The sequence below is a fragment of the Dendronephthya gigantea genome, unplaced genomic scaffold, assembly GCF_004324835.1.
Source record: "Dendronephthya gigantea isolate DGI-Jeju-01 unplaced genomic scaffold, DenGig_1.0 000038F, whole genome shotgun sequence".
Lineage (NCBI taxonomy): Eukaryota > Metazoa > Cnidaria > Anthozoa > Malacalcyonacea > Nephtheidae > Dendronephthya > Dendronephthya gigantea.
Window position 1 is genome coordinate 795,702 of NW_021163048.1, and position 12,950 is coordinate 808,651.

At 35.9% G+C, this 12,950-nt stretch overlaps 3 protein-coding genes across 3 annotated transcripts; all 3 read right to left on the reverse strand.

Annotated features, from left to right (window-relative positions):
• Position 1: 1 nt before the first annotated feature.
• LOC114526280 lies at positions 2-3,106 on the reverse strand (the record flags this gene model as incomplete). Its single annotated transcript, XM_028547837.1, has 5 exons — positions 2,784-3,106; positions 1,764-2,006; positions 1,081-1,470; positions 532-897; positions 2-198 (listed from the first exon to the last, which is right to left on the reverse strand). Coding segments are annotated over exons 1-5 (1,449 nt in total), but the record flags the coding sequence as incomplete, so codon positions are not given.
• Positions 3,107-3,637: 531 nt separating this feature from the next.
• Positions 3,638-8,105, reverse strand: LOC114526488. The gene is made up of 7 exons (XM_028548102.1): positions 7,894-8,105; positions 6,849-7,085; positions 6,037-6,420; positions 4,984-5,364; positions 4,465-4,612; positions 4,054-4,134; positions 3,638-3,914 (listed from the first exon to the last, which is right to left on the reverse strand). Exons 1-7 carry the CDS (start codon positions 7,979-7,981, stop codon positions 3,638-3,640), a joined length of 1,596 nt encoding a protein of 531 aa, XP_028403903.1. The 5' UTR covers positions 7,982-8,105.
• Positions 8,106-9,299: 1,194 nt separating this feature from the next.
• LOC114526281 lies at positions 9,300-12,624 on the reverse strand. The gene is made up of 6 exons (XM_028547838.1): positions 12,420-12,624; positions 11,683-12,084; positions 10,879-11,256; positions 10,369-10,537; positions 10,000-10,068; positions 9,300-9,719 (listed from the first exon to the last, which is right to left on the reverse strand). Exons 1-6 carry the CDS (start codon positions 12,547-12,549, stop codon positions 9,452-9,454), a joined length of 1,416 nt encoding a protein of 471 aa, XP_028403639.1. The 5' UTR covers positions 12,550-12,624; the 3' UTR covers positions 9,300-9,451.
• Between the last annotated feature and the right edge of the window lie 326 nt (positions 12,625-12,950).

Genomic DNA, 12,950 nt, shown 5'->3' on the forward strand with positions numbered 1-12,950 from the left:
GATTGGTAAACGATGGTGGATTGGCTGTCTGTGATTCGCTAAATATCAGTGGTCGATTGGTGGATATTAATGGCCCACTGATGGTCATTGAGGGTTGATTGGACGAAATTGCTGGATTGGTGACAGTTGGTAGCTTAGTAAGTGTTGATAGTTTGGTAAAAATTGATGGCATTGATGTTGGAGGTATCGCAGTCTTGGCTAAAGGATAGAAAAATATGAACTGTATAGATATGAAAAATATGTATGCATTTTGAGTTTTAAAAGCAGATGCTTTTACTAATTATAATACCCTTTGCTGTATTGGGAGGGGTAAAAGGGGTGGACGCTTGGGCACGGAGACCCCGACTTCCAGCTCTGGGGGGAGGTGTCCATGTCATGCGATGACGTCATAGATTTTTTAACGATTTTACTTCTTCACCCTCGTAAGAGAGCCCCCCCCCCATGCGCGCCAATCCTACCATAAAAGTACAATATAGATAATTGCATGCATGCTGAGTTTCCTTCTAAAGAGATTTGCCAAAACAGACGAACCTGCAGGTAGAAATGCTGTGTAATCTGCATAAAATCGAATATGTTTTGGGAAATCTTTTTCGTTCTTCGCAGAGTTGTCTCCAGACTTAAGAACAATGTTTAAGTGATTTGCATTTGAAATCAACTTAGCTCCTGAAGTGGCATTCTCGCCACAAAATCTTGCTAAAAATTCTGATCCGTTATAAATATCCAAAGAATTGTGATTACAATCAGGAACGTGAAGGGTTTGAAACCTCAGTGAAATTCCTAGAGATACATTGACTGTAATTGACCAAGAACAGATCTGAAAATCTGGATAAATATCCGCGAAAGGAGATTGTGGAAATCCAAAAGAGCCATTATCATTTCGTAATTTGTATTGACAACCTGTAAAATAGTAAATAATCTTTGCAGGAAAACGTGTTGGAAGTCTATAACGTGCGGTAAATTTGCCTTCTATTTGCTCTGTTCTTTCAATAGAATTCATTTGACAGAGTCAGTTACCATTGACTTAGCGTTCAAAAAGGTAAACAGTTTCAATAAAAAATTCAAAGAAAAAATTATACCCACCTTTATAATAGCAATAATATATTCTCGGTAAGCTTTTCTTTTTATCAGAGAACACATGATGCCCTTTAAAATGATCTGCGTTTAAAAAATCTTCAGTGTCATATACGATGTATTCCAAAGAACTAACAGCTCCAATTACACGTTGACAGTTTCGTGAACCATAAGGTAAAAGATAGAAAGGCTTTCTAGTTGGCAATTGAATAGAGTTATACCATTTCCCTTTATTTTGACAGCAGTAGTATAATTGGGTATTTCCATAAAAAACATTCAAATCAGGGAGATAGCCTTTTCGATGATTGGCATTCAAATTGTCCTCGTCATCCCATAATATTGATCCGCCCACCATGCCGTTCGGGCAAAAGCCGTTTATTCTGTATATGCAATAAGAACCTAAAATAAAGGTAAGTAATGTGTCAATCAGTATTTTCTTTTTACTCCCCTAGGATTAAAAGAGAATAGTATGTATTTCGATTTCAGTCGTCATTGACAGCAACAAACGAAAAATACGTAATGACTTGCAATGGAGAGGATATAAGACCCGGTTTCAGACATCGAATTTTTCATGTGCCGAATCAAATGCAAATTAACTTAAACAATGACTTTAGGTCATCAACCATTAGGTTTGGCACATGAAAAGTCAGTCGACGTCCGAAACGGGCCTAATATTATAATCTAATTCATACCTTTCGGCCACGGGATGAGTTTATGCGTGTCGAAACTATTGTGAAACTTGGTGCAAAATCCTCTATCAATATGTCCGGGACCATGTTCTACTAGATATGCATCCATGTGAAAATTCGGAGAAAATTCACTTTTGATTGATTTTGCATCATCCTCAACGTCCTGACGTAACCATCCTTCTTTCCAAAATTTTGGGCAACCTGATTTTGGTTTAGGAAGGCTGTAACTTCCCGATGGCCAATGATCTAAATTGAAGTGTTAAATGCGAACTGAAATTTACATACTCCTGAATTTATATAACTCTCACATGCAACTGGTAACTTTACAATTTGTAGTTAGTTTTCCCACTAGAGCACCCGCAAAAAACATTTGCTAATTAATCTACGAGGTAAAATGTAAGGACGAATGCAAATACACTGTAATGTTTCGGCTGCCACATTCGTATATCATACTTCCGGTTTTAAATTGTGCGATATATCTCATTTTGTTTGCCATCATGGTCTTTTATAAATCTTAACTATACTAAAAAGTTTTGACAGGTTCAATGCAAATGCATTTGTTTTCTAAAGGACTTTTACACTTGTGATTTTTGCGACCTTTTGACTCTATCACATATATGCATATCTTTATAGAAAGGCATATCGATCCTCATATTTCTTTTGAAATTCAATCTTAAGGGCATACATTTGACTCATTTGACTGTTTTAAGTCATTTGCTTTAAAACTAATGGCTGCAATGTAAGTCTTCGCGCTGTCGTAATGTCGTATCTGTTCCACACGATTGAATCATAACAATTAAATCTCAGTACTGAGCTGATACAGACTTTAAGGAAGCACTACTTGAATTACTTGACAAAATTCAATTTCTACTGTCGATTCATTTTAGAGTCATATTTTGCTTTATTGACCAAAGATTTTACTTATTTTTTTTTATAAACTGCGCAAGCACATTCAGCAGATATATCATTTTGCGTCAGTGAATGTTATCGACCGGATCATCAGTATTGGCGTATAATGCTCACCTTCTGAAGCTAGAAGATTATCACATCTGAGAATCAATGTAATGCCAATAGCAACAACAGGAAAGGGGCAATAATTGATTTTCGGCATAGCTCTTTCATTAAAACTTGACTTCAGTGATGTTAAATCTGGTTTGCCAGGTGTTAAAACTTGTTGGTTAGCTGACTTGACTCCATATAATACCGTCGGTAATGTAGTTGCAATTGTTCTAAACAGTTCACTTTCGGTTCGCACAGGAAGTTTAACAGAACACATTTGATAAATTTACATATAAATAAGCCGAGGTATTCATCATAACAATTGTTGTCATTATAATAATAATAGATGTAGACAGTATTTATAAGTGGAGACTGGAGATTGCAATATTACTTGACCAATGGCATAGATTAATTTTTTAAATACGAGAGTTACAATGAGTTATAGTTCGCCGACGTACAGTTTTACAGATTATTTTACCTCAATCTTATTAGCTGACTGTATGTTATATCGTATCGATAACAATTAACAATGAAGCAAAATGACTGGCCGTCATTTGGAGAGCTATTTGCTAGAACAAAAAAGTATATACATACATGCAAGTTTTCTCCTTCAATTCTCTTCCTTCTATAAATTTAAAACAAATCCAGTGACGCCAACTGTTACTTTGCAGCATTTTGCAAACGACCCATCGCATAATCGCATTCTTTGATGATTATAAGAATATAGTGTAAAACTGATAATTTACGGTTGCAAATCATCAAGGAAATAGAAATACATATAAATTTACCTTGTCCGAGATTTCTGGAGATGTCATTAATGAACGTAGGCCCAAAATCATGTACCTACAAATTTCTACTTAATTAAATATTTTACAGTTCTACTTTATTGGTTCCGAATACGTTAAATCAACATCACTATCACCATCAATCCCTTGATATATAGGATTAGCCTCGAATATTTCATTTCCAGCGGACTCGTAGACTGCACAACCTGTTTCATTGCCAGATTCATAGAGAATATTTTCTGTTGCGTTGCGTATCTCGATTGTCCCAGGTTCCAGTTCATACAATGAATTCACGTTGGACTCATAAATTGGGTTTATGTTTGATTTGGAGGTAACGCGGCGTCCAGCTGATGATGTAGAACTCGTATAACTAAGAACACAATATTTTGCAAAAAAAACCTCATGTGTTGTACAAAAACGAAAAGTAAGCTATCTACTAGGAAAAATTTTCACTGATCTTTATTGCATGCAATTATATATTTTCCAATTCAATATTTCCGTTATATTACCTTTTTGAGGTAGGTGCAGTCTGCATATTTTCTATTCGCCCAGCAGATCGGTTAGCAATAACATCCAATTTCAGTTTACACCTATAAAAATATGAAGCCGGCTTCAATAAAACTCGTGCATCAAAGCGCTCGTAAAATACACCAGATTTTTTTTAAATATAATTTTTAAAGAAATGAAATCTAATGGATTCCAGATGGATGTTAGCTAATTCACACTTAGCAAAGGCAATACGGAAAATATAACTTAAATGTCACATTTGAGTGCGTAAATCAAAAAACTTGGAGAACCCCGTGCAACCCCTATTGTACATGCAATATACTACTTATTTGGATTGCATCTATTGTACATGCAATATACTACTTATTTGGATTGCATTTATATATAATGCCCGCCATGCATGTATACCTTACCTTCTCCGATAAAACACCGCCGCTAAGACTCCCAGTATTACGAGGATTGCAATACTCGGCAGAATCACCGATACATATATAACCGTGTTTCCACTGCTGCTGTTTTGTAATTCCTTTCTACCGCCATCGACGGTATTATTAATTGTCGCTGAAGAAGAAAACGAGTAACTTGACCTTGAAGAGACTATGACTGCACATGCATAAAAGTGAAATAAACAAACGAAAAAGCATTGTCAAGGCGAATTTTTCTGTCAGGGCTTAAGTTTATTTACGATTACATGACAACAACACTGGATGACATGAATGCCATCAATTTTTACCGGACAACTCAAACCGGGCTGGAATTGAGCCCGGGCTGAAACTCTTGTCATGTAATCGCGTGCGTGATTTTGTTAGGATTTTACAATAACCGGTTAGCCGGGCTGAAACTCATTTACTCAGCCCAGGCGGAAAACACTCCATGCATGTAATCAGCTCCTGAATGAGGAGAGGATGAGACTGAATGAGATGACGACGAACCTGTTGGTGCAAAGGCTTTATACTCCGCATAGAATCCTAGAGCTTTTGACGAGTCTGTTTCGCTACTAACGGTGTTGTTCCCAGATTTAAAGGTAATGAACAATTGATTTGTCTTCGAAGTCAATCTGGTTCCTGAAGTGGCATTTTCGCCACAATATCTTAATAAACGTGCTGATCCATTGGCCTGATCCATTCCATCATAAATATCCAAATAATTATTATTACAATCAGGAACGTGGAGGGTTGGAAATCTCAGTGAAATTCGAAGAGACCCGTTGACTGTAATTGACCAGAAACAGAGCTGAAAATCTGGATATGCACGGTTGAAATAATTTGAAGATGCAAACGATCCTTGATTACTGTGTAACTTGTGTTGACAACCTATAAAACGGTAGTAGGTAAATACTTGACGCTCGATGTTGTTTCATAGAAAATTGATAAAATTCGTCTAGGGGAAGAATGACAAAATTAGCACAAATATATCTACAAAGCTTTCTAAATTTTCGACTCTCACTATCTGATGAAATGATCTTTTTTAATTGTCTAAAAGTCCTGCATGCGTTGATAGCATAGCCGGTAGATAAGCATAGTGATGTAGTATTATAGTATAGAGATTATATAGTATCAAAGGTCTATGCCAGGATAGAAAATGAAACAGGATGGTATGCATTTATAAGTAAAACATGATTACTAACAAACAGGGTCTCAGAGACTAGTGTTCTCATTGGTGAGGTCTATGCCAGGATAGATAATGAAACATGATGGTAGGCATAAGCCAAACATATAGTTACTGACAAACAGGGTCCAGTTGTATAAAAGGCTAGTTAACTTTTAAATGTAGTTAAGGACATAGTTGGCCAATTTTCTGAGTACTTCTGAGTAAACTAGGACTTAATTATGCAAAATGCAGTTAAAGAATTTTATACAACCGCCAGAGCCCCTATACATTACCAAATATACCTGAGAGCCCCACAGACCTCAATCCGTTACATCACTGAACACTACACTATATTAACATACTTGCTATAATTCACTCAAATAGCATGGTCGCACCTTCATAATAGCAGTAGAATATTTTCGGCAGACTCGTGTTTCCTTCAGTAAACACACGATGCCCCCAAAAAAATAATGATTGATCTTTAGTGTCAAAAACGATGTATTCCAAAGAGCTAACAGCCCCTAGTACACGTTGGCAGTTTCGTGATCCATAAGGCAAAAGATAGAATGGCTTTTCAGTTGGCAATTGAATAGAGTTATACCATTTCCCTCTATTTTGACAACAGTAGAATAATGATGTATAATAAAAGACCGGATAATAATCGGGTGTAAAGCCTTTCGTGTCATTTTCAATATTTTGATCTTCGTCAAACGAGGCCATCGTTCCATTCGCCATGCCATCTGGACACGAGTCTTGTTTTCTGTATACACAGTAGAAACCTAAAAATTTAAAATATAGCTGAAGTTTAATGAACTATATCACAAGATCTAGACTTTACATTTAACTTTATTCATGCAGTTCACTGTTTTTTTCGCGCATTTTTTGCCTGGCCGATCGGTTGGATATTTTCCAACTTGATATTAAGTAAACTATTTGGAAATTTTGATTTATAGATTTCAAACCCAGGCTAATACATGCACTGTATACCAGTCGGCCGCTCTACCTTTTGACCTGTAAATTGCATATGTTTGCATAAAACGAGCAGGTTGCACCGTTGAACGGCCCTTCTAGGACGGCCCTTCTTGTTTAAAGGTGGGGAAGCAGAATTAGAAGTTTATGGTAGGAGGTTCGTAATATGAATACAAAATTTTACTTATTGAACCCTCTCTTTTTGTGGGGTTTCCGATAAAATTTTACAGTATTATACCTTTTGGCCATGGAATGTTTTCTTGCGAATCAGGATTTGCAGAGATTTTAGTGCAAAATTCTCTCTCAAGAAATACATTCCGGACTAGAGTAGCATTCATATGAAAATTTGAAGAAAATGAACTCTGCATTGCTTCGGAATGTTCGTCAAGATGTTGACGTAACCATCCTTCTTTCCACGAATTTGGACATCCTGATATTGGTTTTGGAAGGCTGTAACTTCCTGATGGCCACATGTCTGAGTAGAATTTTATAATATATTTAAATATCTTAATATCGGTGAACATATATAACCAGGAAGCAGCGTGGCAGCGTCTTTAAACAACTTAGCATCAAATGTGTTATAACAACTGCCTAAAATAGACAAAACACTTCTCGACGACACGTTTCGCCGACCAGAGGTAAACATAGGTAAGCATTTCACTGTGGTCAAGACAATAGAATCTGGGTCTGTGCAGTCATAAAGAGAACTTAGAATATTGATCGGAACTGATACAGAGAGTAAATACACATGCATGCATATATACATATACATCGCCTATATATAAGCCCCGTTTACACTACACTGAATTTATCGGCACGGCACGGCCAAAATTGGTACCCGTACCCAATTTCAGTATAAGTGTTCAGGCTACCAAAACAAAGGCCGAGAACAGATGAAATGGGCACAGGTACCCATTTTAGCCGTGCCGTGTCAATAAATCGAGTGTAGTGTAAACGGGGCTATAGACTGTTGTCCCAAAGACTTGTTTGCGATAATAATAGCTATATAAAATCTATTTATTTAAATATTGAACAACCAGGATGTGGTATGACAAGGCACAGTACCTATACTGGAATAGACAAAACTATAGACAAACGCCGTGACTTTTTTGTCTATTTTATAGGCAGTTGTTTCCCTACATTTGATAAAGTGATTTCAGCACTAGTACTTTCTAGGTCACATCGTTTTCTAAACTCTTCCCAGGCATCTATATAGCCTACCTACGCCTTTACGCATATCGAGAACGGGTCAAGTGTCTAAACATCGCAACCGATCTGCTTACCTTCGGAAGCACGAACCCAAATATCGCACCTCAATATCAATGACAATGTGGTAATAAATGCAATAAGAAATTTCAATATTGTCATCATTAATTCATACTATATTGCAAGTGAATTAGATGAAGACGGAGAAATTATCTTTGACTTTGATCTGAGTATAATATGTGTTATGAGGCTAATATATGTTGGGACATGTCTATCTTTGTAACAAGATATGACTGCTGCATGATATCGTGAGCAATAATTAATTGCTCTGTTTGAACTTTGAGCAGGAAGCTTAGCGACTCGACTTAATTTAGGATGCTATTATTGTATATCGCAATTGAATTTGACAAAGACAGTGTTTTTGTGTTGTGATCAGTAAAGGACAAATATATATTATTTTGTTTAACTTCGTAATAGGATAAGACCGCGTGATATCTAGTGTGTCTAATAACATTAAGCGTTTGCAGGATGATTATACAACATTAGAATAGTTCCATGCTTATCCCTGGGCAAATACTGATATAAAATGTCATGACAAACTAGCAACATAACACGTAGCGACTCATTTTTATCCCGAAACAGTACAACTTCGTACCCAGTGTCTTTCTTTTTGGGTAAACACCACTGACCAATACTATAAATTACAGGTCAGCAAAAAACACTGGTAATTTTAGTATGCCTCAGTTTCGTATGCGCTGATATAGAGCTATAGGTATTATAGTCAGTATAGGTACTACACTATGAAAGCATTAAATGTAAACACCAAAATAGTGAAAATACTACATATTTGTCAACGTTTGGAAAAATTACTTTCACGTGACCTGAAAGTTTAAACGAGTTTCAAATTCAATTCGATCAGCCTCAGTGGCGTAGCCAGCCTGAGGATTTTGTTCCGCTATGTAAATTTCGAGTTATTATAATTATTCCTGCCTTTAGAAATCTATTGTTTTCACAGTCAGTGAACAAAAATAGTGGCATAGCGGGACAAATCGACAGGCTGGCTACGCTACTGATCAGCCTACAGAGCAATGCAGCAGTTACAACGAAAATCTTTTCAAAATTAAAGTTTTTATACTTAAACTGAGCTTTAACGACCAGTAAGATCATTAAAATTAAAAGTGTAGACTATAGCAGAATATATATACTTTTACCAACTCTACTACAAGGTCTCCCAATTCAAACCAGACCTTTTATTGCGAAATGCGAGCGTGCGTTTAGTCATACCTTTGAGAATATATTCTCCCTACAACATTCTCCCTGTGTGTGTTAACTGTGTTTACCCCTTTTTTTCCGAGTCGCGCCATCTTTGTTACGCCTATACGCTTGTATTACGTCTTTTTGTCTCGCCGCGCGAAGCCCGTCAGACAGATTATTTCTGTTAATGACATGCATGTAAGTTACAAGACTTGCATGACGTTTTTACCGGTTGATTTTTTTTCCATACCATAATAATATTCAATTATTTTATGCAATTATAACGGGATATTGTTAAGTTTTGCATTATAAGTTCATTATTTTTGCCTCCTATTTTTGTTATTAAGTCAGTATACAATCTAAATATCTACTGTATAATTTTTACTTGTTTGGTTCCGAATACGTTAAATCAACATCACCATCACCATCAATCCCTTGATATATAGGATTCGCCTCGAATATTTCATTTCCAGCGGACTCGTAGACTGCGCAGTCCTTTTCATTGCCAGATTCATAGAGAATATTGTCTGTTGCGTTGCGCGTCTCGTTTGCCTCATTATCATCTCCATACAATGAATCAGCGCCAGGCTCATAAATTGGGTTTAATTTTGATTTCGAGGTAACACGGTGTCCATCTAACGTACGACACCTAAATGACATTACATGACACGGTGAAAGAAAAGAATCTCATTCAACGCAATTTTGTTTCAAAACTGAGGGAGTAGTAGATTGAGGGAGGCCTACCTATTTATTTCTTTAGTTATTCAGATTAGATGGTTAGACGTTTGTTGTAACGAATTAGAAAAAGAGTTATCTACTGGCCTAAAAAATGATTTCTGTATTGACCATTTCTCGGGACTTATAGAAAAGTTACCCAGTTATTTAGTTAAAGATATTTTCGTCATAATACTATAGTTAATAGTTATTACCTTTTCGAGGTTGGTCCAGATTGCATATTTTCTTTTCCCACCGGACTATCATCTAATTTCAGATTTCGTCTGTAAACAAATACAGCTTTAATAAAACCAACGCATTTATCAAGCATTTCAGAACTATAACAGATCTAATAATAATTTAATTCAAGAAACAAATAAAAAACAACACGCAAAATACAACAGTGAAGTTAAGAATTGGCGAAATATTTTAATTGTGCATTTATATCTCCTTCTTAACGAAATTGCCCTAGTTACGAGGTTTATCCCCTTCGTATAGCTACATGCCGTAAAACAAAAACTATATATACATGCAGTATTCACAGCAAAGCTATACATTAATACATATACACACGATGTACCAACCTTCGATAAAATACCACCGCTAAGACCCCCAGTATTGCCAATGTTGCAATGATTGGAAGTATTACAGATAAATATATAACCGTTTTTCCACTGCTGCTGTTTTTTGAATATTTTCCTCTTCCATCAAAACTTTTACTTATACTCACTGAAAGTGATGTCTTTGCTGAAACTTATAAATGTGTAAAACTATTAATCTTTTAAGCTTTTCCTGTATACGATTGATATAAGCAGCCGCATCATGGTAGTGAAAGTGGATTTATACGGCTAGAAGAGACATTTTACGTGTGTATGATTGTTGCGGCTTAAAAAAATATATAAAGAATATTTTTCCGACGAGCAACCAAATAATCCCAGAACACTGTTTTTAGTCACATAGACGTCCATTGAAGTCTAACTGCATTCATGATATTCAAAGAATTATCCAGTTAACATTTATTCGGCGGGAGAAAAAAATAATTCATTGGCTCATGCACTAGTAGAATTAAAAGTAATGGATCAGTTATAACAAACCTGTTGGTAGCAAAGATTCATACACTGCATAAAATCCGAGGGCTTTTTGTGAGTTTTTTTCGCCACTGACGGTGTTGTTTCCAGATTTGAAAACGATGTACAATTGACTTGTTATTGAAATCAATGTGGTTCCTGAAGTGGCATTCTCGCCACAAAACCTGGATAAAAGTGCTGATCCATTGGCAGTTTGTCCATCATAAATATCCAGATAATTATTATTACAATCAGGAACGTGGATGGTTTGGAATTTCAGTGAAATTGGCAGAGACCCGTTGACTGTAATTGACCAAGAACAGAATTGAAAATCTGGATATGCACCGTTGAAAAAATTTGAAGATGCAAACGTCCCATGATCACTTTGTAACTTGTGCTGACAACCTATACAACAGTGGTCAATACAATCTTGCATCAGGGCGTACTAGGTAAAACTTGAAGACCTTTCGAAACCCCATTTGATAACATCACTCCAGAGCATGCATTTCAGAGGTAATCTAGACATCACATGCAGGTATGGTTGTCATATACAACAATATTCTCCATTAGCAAAATGGGTTGTGTAAGGTTGTAGAGAGGCAATTTGTGTCACATAAGTTGAAATGATAAGCCGACAGTTTCAAAACGTTTTCTTTAGGACAACTTTTCATAGAATCGTTTATAAATAAAGAGATGGAAGCAGTAGGAAGTGACTTCGTAAACATCGCTAGCGTCACTTAAACAAATTTGTTGTGTCTGAAAGCCAAAAAGAGCACAAATTCATTGCATAGTTAAACATAGTTTGACCGTGAGTAGTTTAAAGCATCGTACCTTCATAATAGCAGTAGAATATTATCGGGGTACTTTTGTTCTCATTAGTGAACACGTGATGCCCCCTAAAATAATCTACATTGCCAGTATCTTCAGTGTCAAAAACGATGTATTCCAAAGAACTAACAGCTCCTACTACACGTTGACAGTTTCGTGATCCATACGGTAAAAGATAGAATGGCTTTCTAGTTGGCAATTGAATAGAATTATACCATTTCCCTTCAATTTGGCAACAGTAATATAACACTGTATTTTCAGAGCTATGGCCACTTATACTAAAATAGGGGATAACGCCCTCCACTCTATCGTTTCCAACATCGTCGTCCTCGTCATCCCACTGTATTGATCCTTTTACCATGTTATCCGGACATACATAGCGTTTTCTGTAGATACAGTAGGAACCTGAAATAAAATCATATATTCAAATATAAATCATATAATTTACATAGAGTTGCATACATGATATCTTCATCATTCGATCGAGAAATTGATATGGATTTCTTTTCAATCTATTACCAGAAGTGTCACCCGAGTTGGAACCTCAGATGTTTTTGTTCTCGCTGGTGTGACATCACGTATGTTGTCCTTCATCCATCTTCCAGCAAGTCACGAAGCCTTTTTCTGGCTCGCATATTTTTGCATGTGCAGAAATTAAACAACTCATGCACGTTGCATAGCTTAGTGGCCGTTCCACATCGCTCCATTAATTATTTACGTATATATCGACCATATTATACCTTTTTGCCATAGAATATTTTCTTGGGTATCGGGACTTGCGGATATTTTAGTGCAAAATTCTCTATCAAGAATTTTTTTTCGGACTAGAGTAGCATTCATATGAAAATTAGGAGAAAATGAACTCTGCATTAATTCTGTATCGTCTTCCAGATGCTGACGCAACCTTCCTTCTTTCCAAGAATTTGGACATCCTGATATTGGTTTTGGAAGGCTGTAACTTCCCGATGGCCACATGTCTGCAACAAAAATATTTGTAAACATACAGTATCTAAACAACCTGCATGAATATTTTATTATTTATAAGTATGGTATAATTTTATATGCATATGTATGTTTTTTAAATATATATATATATATATATATATATATATATATATATATATATATATATAATTATATATATATATATATATATATATATATATATATATGTAGCCACCCGACTGCACGCATGAGCTATGTTTTCACTCTATTCATCAGCAATTATTCAGCATATTTCTGTGGTCAATGCATTATGATATGAATACATG